General features: G+C 35.3%; 4 protein-coding genes across 5 annotated transcripts; 2 read left to right on the plus strand and 2 right to left on the minus strand.

Annotated features, from left to right (window-relative positions):
• Positions 1–351: 351 nt before the first annotated feature.
• Positions 352–2,263, plus strand: LOC21408353 (stem-specific protein TSJT1). Its single transcript, XM_010100705.2, has 4 exons — positions 352–741; positions 817–1,057; positions 1,188–1,308; positions 1,819–2,263. Exons 1-4 carry the CDS (start codon positions 530–532, stop codon positions 2,007–2,009), a joined length of 765 nt encoding a protein of 254 aa, XP_010099007.1. The 5' UTR covers positions 352–529; the 3' UTR covers positions 2,010–2,263.
• Positions 2,264–3,907: 1,644 nt separating this feature from the next.
• On the minus strand, positions 3,908–8,122 carry LOC21408354 (ribosome biogenesis protein BRX1 homolog 1). Of its 2 annotated transcripts, none has more exons than XM_010100706.2 (9): positions 8,030–8,122; positions 7,631–7,851; positions 7,237–7,378; positions 6,635–6,713; positions 6,300–6,424; positions 5,793–5,894; positions 4,634–4,702; positions 4,455–4,553; positions 3,908–4,332 (listed from the first exon to the last, which is right to left on the minus strand). In XM_010100706.2, the coding sequence occupies exons 2-9, from the start codon at positions 7,831–7,833 to the stop codon at positions 4,201–4,203; spliced, it is 951 nt and encodes a 316-aa protein (XP_010099008.1). In that variant the 5' UTR covers positions 7,834–7,851; positions 8,030–8,122; the 3' UTR covers positions 3,908–4,200. The 2 variants fall into 2 exon arrangements, with proteins under 2 accessions (XP_010099008.1, XP_024023079.1); XM_024167311.1 differs by having other exon boundaries at positions 7,631–7,859.
• A 1,982-nt stretch (positions 8,123–10,104) lies between these two features.
• On the plus strand, positions 10,105–13,207 carry LOC21408355 (lanC-like protein GCL2). The gene is made up of 6 exons (XM_010100707.2): positions 10,105–10,346; positions 10,552–10,730; positions 11,722–11,833; positions 11,938–12,054; positions 12,149–12,463; positions 12,735–13,207. The coding sequence occupies exons 1-6, from the start codon at positions 10,179–10,181 to the stop codon at positions 13,071–13,073; spliced, it is 1,230 nt and encodes a 409-aa protein (XP_010099009.1). The 5' UTR covers positions 10,105–10,178; the 3' UTR covers positions 13,074–13,207.
• Positions 13,208–13,981: 774 nt separating this feature from the next.
• Positions 13,982–16,505, minus strand: LOC21408356 (protochlorophyllide reductase, chloroplastic). The gene is made up of 5 exons (XM_010100708.2): positions 16,296–16,505; positions 16,062–16,160; positions 15,114–15,645; positions 14,466–14,824; positions 13,982–14,355 (listed from the first exon to the last, which is right to left on the minus strand). The coding sequence occupies exons 1-5, from the start codon at positions 16,347–16,349 to the stop codon at positions 14,200–14,202; spliced, it is 1,200 nt and encodes a 399-aa protein (XP_010099010.1). The 5' UTR covers positions 16,350–16,505; the 3' UTR covers positions 13,982–14,199.
• Between the last annotated feature and the right edge of the window lie 384 nt (positions 16,506–16,889).

The raw sequence follows: 16,889 nt of genomic DNA on the forward strand, positions 1-16,889 counted from the left end.
AAATAATTTAAGCAAAAAAGAACAATATTAAACAAAGATGGTAATATCGATTTCTCATCGAATTTTAAAAAGTCAATTCTAAAAAGATTTCAATAAAAAAAAAAGGAGGAAAAAAAACTAATTGCCTCTTTCCTTTTTTTTTTTCTTATCTTCCTTAATAAACAACTCATAAATGATGACAACTTCTTCGGGTGGCATTTAAAAAAATCTTTTTCCCCATAACGAAAAAGGAAAAGGAATAGGGAAAAACTGACGAGAAAGATAAGAATACATCGTAATTCGAGAATCTTATCCCATCACACAAAAATCCACGCCCACAAAGTTAAAATGATATCACCACAATGCCACTTTAAATTCCCAAAGAATGACCCTATAAAAACCAAAAAAAAAACACATTCCCCTTCTCATTCCCACCTAGAATATTCAAGAAATACCCCCAAAAAAAAAAAAAAAAAAAAAAACAACAACAAATATCAAAACTCACCTCTATTCAATCCATCCACCTATCCAAAAAAAAAAAAAAAAAAAAATGTTGGCCATTTTCCACGAAGCTTTTGCTCACCCACCAGAGGAACTCAATAGCCCTGCCTCCTACAATGGCTCAAAGAGGCCAAAACTCCCACAAGAGACTCTCCAAGAGTTCCTCTCTCACCACCCTCACAACACTTTCTCCATGAGTTTTGGCCAGTCCGCTGTTCTTGCCTATGTTCGACCCGACAATCCTTTTTCCAAACATCAAAGGTGAAAACAATCTCATAGCGATCGACAAAACTATGTTTGTTAATTTTTTAACTTTTTGAGTTTCATTTGTCGTAGGTTGTTCTGTGGATTTGAGGACACATATTGCCTCTTCTTGGGGACGTTGAACAACTTGTGTTTACTCAATAAACAATATGGTCTTACAAAGGGCACAAACGAGGCCATGTTTGTCATAGAGGCATATCGGACCCTCCGCGACCGTGGTCCGTACCCGGCCGACCAAGTGATCAAAGGTCTTGAAGGAAGCTTTGCCTTTGTTGTGTATGATAGCAAGGCTGGTTCAGTCTTTGCTGCTTTGGTATGTTCTATATTATATATATATATATATGTATGTATACATATAACTATGATTATCTTTGTAAAAGATGTGTATGGACAACATTATTCTTGGATCCAAACATGGCCTTATATGATTTTTCTGGCTTTAGGGCTCCGATGGTGGGGTGAAACTGTATTGGGGTATTGCTGCTGATGGCTCTGTGGTAATTTCTGATGATTTGGAGGTTATTAAAGAAGGCTGTGCTAAATCCTTTGCGCCTTTTCCTACAGGTACTTTTTGTTCTAAATTTCCTTGCTCGTTGGATGTGAACACAAGATTTCAACCACTTTTTTTTTTACAGAATTTCAAATCTCTTTGAATGATGAAAATAAAGTATGAAAATAAGGTGACGTTTGGTTTGGTTTTAGAATCTTTATTTATGATTTTGATTTTTTAAGTTTAAATTTTTTTTGAAAGAAAAATACTAACAAATTAAATCAAAATCAGAACCCTTAAAACAAATAAAACAAACCGAGCATAAACAAATAGAATTGTCGCAAACAATTGTCAAGTGGACTTAATAAAAATTGAGAAAAAAAAAAATCAATAATTCAAATCGCTTTAAAAAAAATAAACGATTCAATTTATTTATTTATTTATTGAATGAAATTTTATGTTATCCTTTGAAATGCTAAGAGGATGTAATGTATAGTAGTTTTACTTGCAAAATTTTATACACAAGTTTACATGAATGAAGGGTCCTAAGAATCTTACAAAGATGTTATATGTTTGGGGTGTAGGTTTTATGTTCCATAGTGAAGGAGGACTGATGAGCTTTGAGCATCCAATGAATAAAGTGAAGGCCATGCCTAGGATTGATAGTGAAGGGGCTATGTGCGGAGCCAACTTCAACGTTGATAAGTACACTAGAGTCAACAGCATTCCCCGCGTCGGAAGCGAAACCAACTGGGCAGAGTGGGCCTCACATTAGATTAGGGCATCTCTGATAATGCTACGAGACACCGGTAGCGCAGAAAGTCAATCTCGCAGTGTGAGGCTCACGAATAGAATCCACTTTGTGACGGTGGTTTGCCAAGCATATTCTTCCAATGGTCTTAATAACTTGTGTTATATGTAATCCTTTAATTGGGACTTCTTTTACCCTTTTACAAGCTTGTGTTGTATTCTCTTTCTTTGTTTTAACGATAATCAGATGTAATTGCACTTCAAATCATACTTTTTTTTTCCTGTTCTTTTGAAAACAATGTGTGACTTAAATAAGTAGAGAAATATTAGTGTTTTTTATTTATTATTTAATACGTGAATTATATTAACATAATATTTTATATTTAAATAAAAATAAAATATTATTATTTAAACAAAAAAATAAAATAATCGACAAGAATGACAAAAAAGTGAAAGTATTTTTTAAATATGTATTATAGCATATTATGAGTAGGTCATCAGTTATCCTGCTATAATACAAGTAGGTCCCACTTATCCAAATTAGTAGGTGGTCCTTGAAAAATTATTTGAAGCTGAGAAAACCATTTCCGGTTACATCCTTAATCCAATACGCGTCAGTGAGGGTTTCAAGGATAAACTCTTGTTTTTTTTTGGAGATTTTCCGTTGTCAAGTCAAAAGTCATATGCGCATACTGCCAAAAGACAAAAGTTGGAGTTCTTTAATAGACTTATCCTGTTATCCAAATGATCGGTTCATTGTTTGTGCACAATTTGGATACTCTCCACCTCAATTGAAGACAAACGCTTGAGAAAGGTCAAGTAGAAGCAGTTGCGTAAAGATATTTGGCATTAGACAATTCTACTTAGCAAAGCCTATACGCGTGGCAGATGTCTCTTGTGTGTTACTAAAAAGAACAACCAACAACATTCAACTGACTGGACTAATATACAACAGCTGGACTGTTCATTTTCTTGTAATTTGACATGTTACGTGCTGATTGCATTCCAGCACTTCACCTAATGTGTTCATTTGTTTTTTGTTTTCAGTCCGGCTGCCGGATCAAAGACGACGCCTATATATATTTTATAAAGAAATTAAAAAAAGAAAATAGAAGAACAAGAAACCAACCAGCATTAATTGTAATTGTTTTAAGGCTGATAATTCAGATAACGATACGACGATACGATTCAAAACCCATACCAAGTTAATGAGTTTGAGTTTATTATAAATGGGTTTGAATCATAATAATCGAATTGATACGATTAACGCGATTAATAAATGAGTTGAGTTAGGGTTGACCTCCTAACACGGAGTGACACGAATTGACACGATTAATTATTTATTATCTACAATCTAATAATATGTGATATAACATGAAAGTTTATATGACATATTAAATATAAATAATGTGAATTTTAATATTTGTAGATAAAATTCATCTATTTTTCTTAAAAAAATGAATAAATTGACCAACAAACATATTAAACATGTATTGACCGTGTAAAATAAGTCATTATTATATTAATTATTTATTTAATATATTAATTTAAACGGATTGACACAATTAACATGATTAATAAATGAATCGTATTTGAGTTGATATTTTAAACACATTTAATAAACAAATCGTGTTTGAATTGATATTTTTCGACACGAATTACCACCCTTAAATTGCTTTATCATTTCTCACAATGTCACTTGAACATGCTAGAAGTCTTCATTTATTTTGCTCGTTTGACTTGGAAACTTGAGTTAAAAAATAAATTCATGTGAAAGAATTGTATGAGAAAAAGTTGAATTTAAATTTTTAAAAGAGAACACTATAATGTTAAAACTTGAGTTGTGATTTGAACTAGCGAAATACACTAGAAGTCTTTAACAGTCTTCCCTTTGTAACAGAATAAAAGTCTCCACTTGCCTTCTTTAAAACGAAATTAAATACCTTACTACATTTTCATGACATAACGATAATCAACCAACTAGAAGCCCTTAATGATTATCCAAAAAAAAAATTGTGAGAACTTAGGGAAGGTAATAATATGTTACAATAAATCCAAACTTGAATATATATCATATAATCGAGCAGGAGACAAATTTTAATAGTGAAAATACGATATGGCAGTAAAAACCAAAACCTGCCACTTCCAGCAGAATATAACATGATTTCCAGTCTGATTGTCTCTTTCTACGGAAGACGGAAGAGAATTGGGAAAGATCATTCCTTCCACATTTCGGCAAACTCATCAGGCTCCAGTGGATTTGATTGCTCATGCATCTTTCTTCTTGTCTTTGCTTTGACTTTCTTAGCAAACTTTCCAGCCTTCTTCCTTTTCTCTAATGCCCGAATCTAAGCGCGATAAAGGAGTAAATAGCATCAGTTATTGCCCACAAAATATAAAACAAACGGCAAGTAGATAGTCACGCAAGTAGATTCCGCCAAAACTCTCTTTTTTCAAAAGAATGACTAACCTGGTTTGGTGATATGTAAAATGGATTCTCATACAGCGTAGGGCCTCCAAAGCTGCCACCAAATATCTTGATCGGATTCAAACAAAACCGAGGCCCAACCTACAGACACCAGTTCCGCAAGTCAAATTTCACAGGAACTACCCAATGAGATGTGTACACAGAAAAATTTTACCACAAACCTCAATAAGGGTCATGTTATCCAAGCCCCCACGAGCTATTTTGTCTGATTCAATATGAGGAACAGATATCTGTGGTGAAAGAAGATACAAGTCCATGAGCGATAAATTTTCAAATAATAATACACCAGTCCACTGCAACCCTAAATCCATGAGCTATAAGTTTTCAAATGATAAAACACCGGCCCGCCGCAATTAGGGCCGGCAATATGGGTCACGACACGACTCGAAAACGACACGAATTTTGCGGGTTAAGGTTGAGAAAAAAGATGTTCGGGTCAGAATCGGGTCGACCTGAAATTGACACGAAAAACACGGGTCAATTTCGGGTTAGACCCGCCTAACCCGAACACGACACGAAACTCGTAAAAAACTAAAAAATACATATATTTTTCATTTCATATTTTAAATTTTATTATGAACTTGTGATATCATAACAGTTATACTCAAAATCTTATACTATTATTTGCTTAATTTCAATGGATGTTATTGTAATTTAGTGTGTTATGAATTTTAAGTTATTTCTAATATGTAAAAAACTAAATAAAAGTATACAATTTTCATGTCAATTTCGGATTCATGGGTCATTTTCGGGTCGTGTCGTGTCAACTCGTAAAGTGGTCGTGTCGTGTTCGTGTTGTGGTTTTTTAAAAAATTCGTGTTACGGGTCGTGTTCGGGTTGACTGTAAATTTAAAAAAAACGATCAAAACACGACACGAATACAACACGTGACACGAATAAAGATGCATCATGTTGTAAAAGTATATAATGCCAACTTATTCCAAAAGCTCACATTCTCATTATCTTCAAGGATCAAGAATAGAGGTTGCTTGAAATATTCTTTATTAACCACTAAAATGGAAAGTAACATTTTCTCTATCTCTCTCTTTTTTTGAGACTGTCAGCATCCAAGAACAAAGATGGCTCACAGCATTACATCTTTCAGAAGTTATCATAACACTTCTCTATATCACATTAGTACTATCCTTATCCTATCATACCTACTAACCAGTCACGTCATCAACCTTTTTTCGAACCATCATAATATTTGCACAAGAAGAAATATTAAATACTGACAAATCTGTCTCTTATTGTCATAAACCTAGAAATACTATACATCAGAACACAAAATTTAATACAATTATATACGACATAACTAACCTGATAATTCCGGAACCAAATGTGGTCATCAACAATGGAGAAAACAAACACATGATCATGGTGCGGTTTAGATTTCCTGTGCTCCTTTGGAACTCCAAATATCTGGAGAAAATGAGGAAGAAGGAAGCACAAAGTAATAACTTGTACCAATATGTCCAAAAAAATGATCATGCAACCAAGCTAGAATTTACTCCTACAGAAACTTAACTGCTTGGCTCAATCATCTACATCATTCCAGAGTCAAACATGCAAGGTCCGTGTACAAGGCTCAGCTTAAGTTTAAAGCCGAAAAAACTACCACAAGTAAAGAGAACTTTCCATGGACCTTTTGGGTATATATATATATATATATATATATAAAGAAAGCCAAAAGTTCATGTTGACAGTTTCATATGCAAGTATAATGCATGCATAGCAACAAGGCCCATGGGACAAATCATCACATTGAGGGAACAAAAAATACATAACAGAACTACGTATCAGAAGAAAACACAAGATTCATGTTACCTGTGTAATCATCTCCTTCAAAAGTTTCCAATGAGCATTGTGATCAAAATTGGATGAAAATGTTAAAAGGGGCCGTGATCCTTGTAAATGATTCCCAGTAAGTTTCAATTCCTCCATAGTGTGCACTGGAAAGAGCATAGAAAAATTTTACTCACAATTTTTCTGACATTTTACACTCATGAATTTAACGCACAGATACACTCAATATGAAATTGTTTAATCTGCAATCATAAGAGAAACTATACTAAAAACGCAGGTATTTTACTTCTATATAGCAACCAAGAAGAAGCTTGTAACATCAAGTATCAACAGTCAGGTAGCCCAAATTTAATTACCAGCATTAACTAAAAACTTCACAGAGGGCCCATTGGGACACTTAGCCATCCATAAGTAAAGATCTTTTCGTTTCCTGCACTGAAAATTGAACAATGAAAAGGCACCAAATCAGTGCATAAAAATGTAAACAGACGAAAGCTTCATTCGTTGATAAACTAATCACAAACACCTAATCTTGCTTTAAGCACCAATCGTTCTCCCTCCCATTATGCTTAAATCTTCATATTTTCATTCTCACAAAACTCAACCAATTTGCCAACAAGAAACAAAACCTATACACATTATCATGACAAATCATACTTTGAACCTAAATAAATCGTGTACTTATTCTTTAGATTTTATTTATTTGAAATAGTCAATAATTTGTTGAAGGAGGCATGAATCATCCAAGTCTTCTCTCTATTTTGGATGCTTTAATTTGACAATATTGTCTTTACAAGTTTGATTTTCCTCAAAAACCCTATCAATGAAGTTCCCTCGAATAGCCCTACTATCTATCTTTCATTTTTATTCAGACAAAATTACTCAGACATATTCATCGATAATTGTAGACATACAATACAATTCAACGCGTTATCCAAAAGAACAATAAGAAGTTTACCTCAAAAAACAAACAGGAAGAACAACTCTTAAGCTCAACAAGCTCATTTAGAGTGGCGCCCTTGGTTTCCTTAGACTCCACCTTGTTATCCTTCTTACAGTGAGGCAAAAGCGACACCACATTCAACATTAAATGCCGATATCTATAAGAAAGTTTCAACTTTTCATCACCACCAACCAAAAAAGTAAAATCGGCAAAATTAGCAAAATGACATTTTTCATTTTTGCAAAGGACGACAGTGTGTAAAAAATGGCCGTTCCTGATCGTTCCATATGCATTTTGCCAAATAAAAAATTTCGGAAATTTATTTTACTAATAAAACTTTATTATTAAGTCAAAGACATAACCGAAACGCAAAAGAATGCGTGAATTTGTATTTTTTTTTTTATCAAACCTGAAATTAATTCGACGGGAACAAGTGACCAAAACCTTCTCCTTGTTCCTAAAACCCACGGCCGATGCACTCTCTCGGGCTTCATTGTTGTTCTTGTCCTTCCAACCCACAAGCGTCCTCTGCGGTCTCTCAGGAGCTGCGTCGTCCTTCTTCACCGGTGCCGCCGCAACCTCGGTCTCGCCGTGCTTCCTCTTCTTCCCCATCGGATTTTCCCGGAAAATCTAAAACTCTAATTAAGGACCACAGAATAAAACAACTATCTCAATGTTGCCAAACTATTACCATCTTTAATCTACAACTATAGCCTCAGTTCTTTGCTGGCGTTGTTGTTTGGTTTCCGAGAAAATAAATGATGCAAGAGTGGGAAATTAAGGGGAGATTAAACAGAAAAAGTCTGACCTTTGAACAGGAGGATGATGAAGAATCGGCGATTTTGAGAGCAGAGAGGTTTGGGGTTAGAGTTTTACGGCCGCTGAGATTTTGGGTTTTAGCCAGTTGTTAGGGCTTTTCAATTTACAGTGGAAATTAGAAGGATGTTGTGCTTGCTATTTCACAAAACGACGCCGCTTCTTTGTCTTGTGTATATTGTTTAGCCTAATTACACTGTTACCCGTAGAATTATATGTCTTGTCACAAATGACCTTTGAACTTTAGCCTTTTCTCTCTAACTTCAGTAATTCTTTTAAAATTTCTCCCTTTATTAAATTGTTACTTTCGTTAATGTTGTTTTCCTCTATTTATAAATCTCAAAAGTTTCTAAGTCAAGTAAATTAAGAAGAAAGTTATAGTAAAAAAATAATAATTTTTATTGTGTAATTGCACTTTTATATTATTGCATAAGGAAAAACTAACAGAATAATTATTTACTAAATTATTTAAATAACACTAATTATTTGTATAATACATGTTATTATGTTAAAAATCTTAACATAATAAGTTCTTTTGTGAAATTTTTACCATGATATTTTCCATTAAGAATTTAACAGAAGAGGGAGAAAACTACAAGCACTGATAAAGTTTAGAGAAAAAAACTAAAATTAAAATTTGAGAGGCATTTTGTGACAATACTTATAATTTAAGAGACAACCGTATAATTTGTCGAACATTTATTTAGTAATTGGCACAAAAAGAAACCAATTTCAGCTCCAAATTCGGCCAACAGGATGTTTTTTCATAATGCCCCTCATTATAAGGCCACGTGATGATCATGTGCGATTTTCTATTATGAATTTGGCAGGTGTTAACATATTGGTGTGAATTATTTAAAGAGTTTAGAGAGTATTTTACTAAAATTTAAAAATAGGAATGAAATTGTCACCTATTAAATAATATAGGTATCATTTGTGATTTTGTGTTAACTAATCTATTTTTTTGTAGGATTTTCACTAGTAAAACTTTCTTATGGTCAATTTCAAACCGATAAATATAGTTAATATACAAAAATTTTGATAGAACTTGACAGAGACTTATCAGTAATTTATTTTTTTAGATATTATAAAAACTCATATTTTTTCAATAAGAAATTCTTTAATATGCTTGTGTATCAATAAATTAGATTTTATAACTATTAGATTTATATATTTTTTAATTTTTACGTAATTTTATAAAAATTTAGTAAAAAAATTTAATTTATCCATAAATTAACGTACCAAAAAAATCAAAACGCATATCATTTTTGAGACTCAAAATATTCGAGTTCTATTTAAACGTATTTAGGCCCCATTCACTTCGCTGATTCGAGTTTAGAATTTGAGTTTTTCTATAGTAAAAAGCTCTCACAAACAATCACATCTAAGGGCTTGTTCTTTTGAGTGCAAAACTCAAAAAAAGACAACTCGAGTTATAACTTTATTCGAATTCATGTTCTTTTAAGTTTAAACTCGAGTTTAAACTCGAGTTCAAACTCGAGTTTATGACTAAAACTCAAGTTCAAGTTTCCCCTTCAACTCGAGTTCAGAAACTCGAACTCAAATTAATGAATAATATTTTTTTTATTTTTAAAAATGTTATAACTTTTTCGTTTTAATTCTGACTGAGATGATTTTTTTTTCTATGCGTTGACAACGAAAAGACGAATAAAACCCGACCCATATACTCTATTAAAATTTTTCATCAGCATTGAGTTTTTAAAATACTATCTAAATACAAATTTAAGTTTTGACTCACTCAAACACAAACTCAAAAAGATTCTTATCTCAAACCATAACTCAAATGTACACAACCAAACACAAACTCAAGTTACAAGTTCAACTCAAGTTATAACTCAAATTCAACTCAAGGATTATACTCAAGTTAAACTCCAAAAGAACAAGCCTTAACTTTTTTGTTACAGTAAAAAACTTTCACATAAAATTAAAATTAGTTTTTCTATAGTAAAAAACTCTCATAAACAATCTTATCTAATTTTTTTTTTTTTTTTGGGCTAAAAAGCGAAGTAAAGGAGGTCTCGAGTGTACTAACGGAACAAAAAAGCCATGAAGAGAAGCGACGCATCTCATTCTACCTCTTTCGTGTGAGTGTGTTGTTTGTTGTTAGAGATAGTAGAGAGATGGCTGATAGATTCTTCCAAAACGTGATGCCCAACTTCTTAGCAGAGAAGCCAGTCGGCGAGACGTCGTCTGAAGCAGCCGTAGACCCGCTCACGAAGCTTCTCTCCCTTCCCTACAAAACTTTCTCCGACAGCCTCAGAAGCTCGGCTTTGGAGCTTAAAGACACGGTATTATTTCCATGCACATTCAAGTAAACTTTGAGCTCTTTTTTTTTTTCTTTTTCTTCCCTCCTTCAATTGGGTATGTTTATATTTTGGAGCTGTTCGGTAAGTGAGGAGGCCTTGTGAAAATTGAAAACTAAATTATGGGTTTTCAGGTTTTTGGTCTTTTATGGTGTGGGATTGAGGAAAATACGTAATTTTTGGGTTTCAGGTGGTGAGAGAGACATGGGTTTTGAGTGGAAAGCGTGTACAAGATTATACTGTGTATACTGGGGCGCTTGGAACGGCTTACTTGGCCTTCAAAGCTTATCAAGTTACCAAGAATGCAAATGATCTTAAATTGTGCTTGGAGATTGTTAAGGCTTGTGATTCTGCCTCCAGAGATTCTAGGTGATGTTTCTATATCCTCGTATACGTGCTCAGCTAACTTGCTCTTTGGAAATTATGGTTGGTGAAAAGTTATTGCTTGATGTTGCTTTTAAATTGAATTTACTCTGTTGGTTCCCTTGGTTATCCATTGAGGATTCCTTTTTTCCCTAAAGAAAAAGCGTTATAGGATAGAGGGTGGTGTACTCAAATAACCTAACTCCGGGAGGCTGCATCATCGGGTGGCATATGAATCTCTCACAAAGTGTATTGCCCATATAGCTAGGCTTATAGCCCGCGCATTGCGAATCCAAGATATTGTCGAGAAAAACGAGTAGTCTTATCTGTTGAGGAATTCACTTTATGCATGGGTTTCTTTAAATTAGTTGGACTTTTTCTGCTTTAGTTGTGCAATTATAGGGTTTGAGCTTCAGGACCTCCTCCTCTGATAATATGAAAACAATTGAAACAGAAATGTACAGAAAGATTACTTTCGAATAATAAGCAATAATGATCCTAAAATTATATGTTCAATCAGTCATATAGAGGAAATTACGAGTTGTCAAACGGATTTTAATATGGCCATGATTATGATTGAGAGTGAGTTGTGATCTCTTCTTGATTGTTTCCTTTATTGGTTGATTCTTGAATTTTTCCTTCATTTGTTGAAGAGTGATTGCTGTGTCTCTCTCTCCTTTATTTTTATTTTTATTTTTTATTTTTTTGTCCCCTTTATTTCACCCACACTAGCTAAGATTGCCGTCCTGGCCCTAGCTCTGGCCCTATATCATTAGGATTATGATATGAAAAATGAGATCCTCTTTGACTCTTTGTTAGAACTTGGATTTGCTACCTTAATTATTCTGATGATTCTTTCTGAAAAGCAATACATGTTCGGATTGATTAGTGCTTTATAATCTGAGGTCCATGGAATTGATCACTTGGATTTTTTCTGTTTTATTTTAGTTTCCTGCATTTTAAGTGAGTGGTTTAACTTGAATGCATGGAGTTGCAGCCGCGTGACTTTCCTGTGTGGACGAGCCAGTGTTTGTGCTCTAGGTGCTGTTGCAGCAAAGCATGCCGGTGATGAAAGGCTACTTGGTCATTACATAACACAATTCAAAGAGGTAATTGATTTTATAGAATTTAACCTGTCAATGATGACATTGTCCCCCAAAGCTAATTACCCTTTGTTCCCATTGATCATATTCATTTTTCTACCTTTGAGCAGATTAAACTTTCTAGTGACTTGCCAAATGAATTACTATATGGAAGAGCGGGGTTCTTATGGGCCTCTTCATTCATAAACCATCATATTGGCAACGGCACAATTTCTAATACCCTTAGAGTAAGGCAAATTCTCTCTCTATATTTTTCTGCTTGATTGTCTCTCTAGAGGATTGAACTGATTTGCTATTAAATTGGGAACGAAATTTGTCTAGAGATCAGTTGTAGATGAGATCATAAAGGCTGGTCGAAAATTGGCCAAGAAAGGCAAATGCCCCTTGATGTATGAATGGCATGGGAAGAAATACTGGGGTGCGGCCCATGGACTAGCAGGGATCATGCATGTCTTGATGGACATGGAACTGAAATCTGACGAGGCGGAGGATGTCAAGGGTACACTACGCTACATGATTAAGAACTGTTTCCCGAGTGGCAACTATCCTTCAAGTGAAGGAAGCGAGTCAGACCGTCTTGTGCACTGGTGCCATGGTGCTCCTGGAGTTGCTCTTACCCTTGTGAAGGCAGCTGAGGTAATTCTTTCCCAGCATATTGCCTGACGGTGCAAGAAATGAATAAATAGAATTTAGGCTTTATCCTCTTTTCCATGTTTTATATTTCCATACGCTTTACTATTTTTTTCTTGTCCTCATAGGCATTAACACCAAACTATTGTGGGCCTGTATCTTAAATTGCCATTTTCCTTGATAACAAGCTTAGTAGAAATTTCCTTTTACTTAATGGGCCACAACATTTCCGGGATGACACCTTTTTATTTTATTTTATGATTTCTTAAATCCTTAGGTGTTTGAAGATAAGCAATTTCTACAAGCAGCTATGGACGCAGGGGACGTTGTTTGGGAACGGGGGCTGCTAAAGCGAGTTGGTATCTGCCATGGCATCAGTGGAAATGCATACGTCTTTCTTGCACTCTACCGGTTGACGGGGAAGGTGGAATACTTGTACAAGGCTAAAGCATTTGCTTGCTTCCTACATGACAGAGCTCGAAAACTCATATCTGAGGGAAGAATGCATGGGGGTGACCATCCCTATTCACTGTTTGAAGGTATTGGAGGGATGGCTCATCTCTTTCTAGATATGACTGAACCATCTGAGGCCCGGTTTCCCGCTTATGAACTTTAAGTTGTTTTTTTGTATGTATTAGGGAGAGTAGATGTATGTGTGATATAAAGTTATTGTATATGTTAGAATTATATGTATAATAAACCCACTGTATGAGACTGAAATACTGTTAAATGTTATAAGAATCTAAAAGAAATAACTACAACTTGAAAACTTCCCGTGTCCTGAAAAATTTGTTGTTGAACATGGTATTGAAAGAGAGCGTTTTGAAAATTTTGGTCAATGAATGGTAAGTTGGCAACACTTCAATAAGGCGGTAACAAATTTGTGCTTAAAGCGGTACTCTTTTTTATACACTCAGATCCTGAAGAAGCTTGAAGAGTTTTGGTTGATACTTGAAGAGTTTTGGTTGATAATCTTTCCAGTACTTGCGCCAATAGTAGAGAAATCATAAGAAAACTCAACTTCCATAATGTCCGTTTCACTATCCTAGGTATGATCCCTTTTCGTTGAAATTAATTAAAAGTGAAATGGCAACTCATTTTATTCTGTTGGTGACCTTTTGTTTCCCTAAATAAAGGCATGGAATAAACTTGCTTACCCAAAAAAAAAAAAAAAGGGCAAACAAATTGAATATTGGTAAAAGAGTATTTTTTTTATTATTATTATTCTTACTTGTGCTTCTAATATTCTAGCCTCATTCTCACTTTGGTTCTTAAATTTTAAAACTCTTACTTTGTCTCCCAAATTTTAATGTAGCCCCATTGTTAGAATTCTTTGTTAAACGGAGGAAGTGTTGTCGCATGGTCTTTCAGTCATAATATTTTATAAACTATTAACAGATTTAGCCACAAATCTTGTTCTGATTTTTTATTCAATTCTGTTGTTGTCATTTTCTTCTTTTCGGGGCCTGAAACAATTCGATTGTTCGACCATTTGAAAGAGGCAAAAAAGATGCAACTCTTAGATTGATATGCACTTTGCAAAGGTGCGAATGATTTTTATTCATAACTTTAACAAAACGCCTACTCATCTACAACAGAAAATTTTCTCTGCACAAACATCATCATAGCTTCTAAAAATTCAAACCCCGCACTCACAAAAGGACTCTCTTAACTGCTGAAACCATCCTTCTTGACCTCTTCATCAAGTCAAATTTAGATTTAGTTAACAAGAAAGTTTCAAATTAGGCCAAGCCTACAAGCTTCTCACTGATTTCCCACACTTTGCGAGCCTTTTCTGAATCACTAGCTTCCTGAGACAATTGGTTCTCAAACGAAGCTGAATCCTTGTTCCAGCTCCAGTAAACCCCCGACTTTGTCAAGCTCGGATCGCTCACAACCTGAGTCAAAACACAAGCCATTTTCACAAGTTAATGTTATAAAAGGATTGATCTGATACCATGTTAGATTTCCAATCTTCCAGAAGCTTAAGTTATTGCCAGTTCCTTACCTGAGCAAGTCTTTTGCCGGATTCCTCTTCCGAGACAAAGCCCTTTGTGATGTACTTCTGGAACGGAGGGAAGAGAAGCCTGAACAGAGGAATGTGCTCTCTGAACAAGCCGGTTGTGGCAATGCAGCCAGGGTAAAGGGAAGCAAATGCAACGCCGGTCTCCTCATGGTATCGCCTGTGGAACTCTTGCATGGTGAGCATATTGCAGACTTTGCTGTCCTTGTAGGCCTTGGCACCATCGAAGCTTCCTCCGTCGATCATGGGCGAGGTGTTTAGCCCGGTTAAGCCTCCTGCAAGTCCCCTCAAGTCACCCAAGTTGGCCTTTGGAGGTACATTCCCCGCCAAAGTGTTTGTGTTCCCTGTATCATATTTAGCCTTTAGCATGTTAAGTATGACTCATATGGTATGCAAAATAGAATGCAAATTCTTTGTTACAAATGAGTTTCGTGCATTTCTACTATATCTCCAAATATGTCATAAAAAGGCATTCTATTAACTCCTACATATTCTTGAATGGCATTGAAAACTTTTCAAGGTATGCATTAAGCTTGTGCATATTAACAAACATTAGGCAAAGGAAAAGGATCAAAATATAACAATAATCATTCATTCAAGGCACATTGTTTGTTGATGTAAATTGTGATCTACCTGTAATGGAGCCAACAATGATGAGTCTCTTGGAAGGGTAATCAGATTTTTCGAGATCCTCAAGCAGCAACCTCGAGAGCAGAAAATGACCTAGGTGGTTAGTCCCGACACTGAGCTCAAACCCTTCAGCAGTGAAGGAAGGTTCCTTGGCAGTTGGCTGGTAGACAGCAGCATTGCACACCAGAACATCGAGCGGGCGACCAGAGCGCCTGAAGTTATCGACGAATTGGCGGACGCTGTCGAGGGAGGCCAGGTCCAAGTGCATGATGGTATAGTTTTCCTTGGCAACGCCGGCGGACTTGGCCGCTCTTTCGGCCTTGAGGAAGTCCCTGCAGGCCATGATCACGTGCCATTTTCCTGTCTCAGCCAGAGCCTTGGCTGTGGCTAGACCAAGCCCCGAGGAGGCACCGGTGATGATGACGCTGCCCTTTCTTAGAGTCTTCTTCCCCTCTGCTCCTGCTTTAGTCACTGATGGGGTCGTGGTGGCAGTTGTTTGTGCCCTGACTACTCCAGTTCTCAAGTTGAATTCTCTCTACAATGCAGGGAGAAACACAAAAAATAAAATTAAAAAAAAAATCTTATGATTATGTAGAAGTGAAGTTAAATATTTTGCCATTATGATATAGGGATACATGTATGAGGGTTTATCCATTAACATTTTTGTGGGTCCTATATAAACTATCAGTAGTGAAAATTCAGCTTTTTTTTTTCCCCTTCAGATAAATATACAATCAAAGATGACATTGACATACTAGAAGCTTACTTTTTGAAGTGAATTCCAAAATGATAACAAAATGTCACTGTTTTTTGTAGTAACTAGTAGTGTAAGAAAAAAAATGAAATTATGTCCAATTATATGACACGTCCCAAGATTAATGTCCAGAAAACAATACTACTATAAACCAAAAATGAAACAAAGAAAGAGAAAATATAATGTGTAAAACTAACCTTGCTCCTGAGTCCAACAGAGCCGAATTCAGCTTTGACATGGTCGGAGAGAGAAACTCCAAATAGACATGAATCCTTGAAAGAAGCACCAGTCTTGGCCTGCAAAGCAAAACCCATCTCTCAAAACGTCAGTATTAACTGCCCCTTTATTCACAACAGCAACAAAAGAAATACATATACACAATAATAATATTTGTTTCTGAAGACAAAATTTAATATTAAGTATTAACGGACCTCTTTGGGGACAGAGAAAGCAGAGGGAACCAAAGCTGCAGCCTGAAGAGCCATTACCACTAGCAGAGTAAACTGCTTAACCTCTTTGGACTAAGTTTTTTCTAATTATTTTCTATTTCTTTCACTTTTTTGGTAACGACGCAAAATTGGAACTCAACTTAGCTTTTGAAAGAGAAACCAAGCTTTACTTACTTATATATAGTGTTATATTTGGCAGATTTTAGCAGTAAGAGGAAAAGGAGTGTTTTTAAAATAAAAATAAAAAATTTGGGATATGAGTGGATAAGATAATTTGCAGCATGTGAGTCTGCCACTATCAATTTCGTCCAACCAATGAGATTTTGAGTTTTGGATTTCGTTTTGATATTTTTTACCTTTTTCTCTTTGGCCAGTTTGAGGTTTTGGAAGACAAGCAAAGGACATTTTGGTCAGATCATCGAAAATGTCCCATTCCCTGCAGTTTATGGGCTGTGCATGAGATGTTGAAAGAGACCAGTAGTGGGGGCACATAATCTCGAGGATTAGGATTTTTTTTTTAGCAGATTAGCTTAGCTTAGCTACATTCTGGGATTCTTCGAAGATTTCCCAACATCT

This window comes from Morus notabilis, unplaced genomic scaffold (genome assembly GCF_000414095.1).
Source record: "Morus notabilis unplaced genomic scaffold, ASM41409v2 Scaffold100, whole genome shotgun sequence".
Taxonomy (NCBI): Eukaryota; Viridiplantae; Streptophyta; class Magnoliopsida; order Rosales; family Moraceae; genus Morus; species Morus notabilis.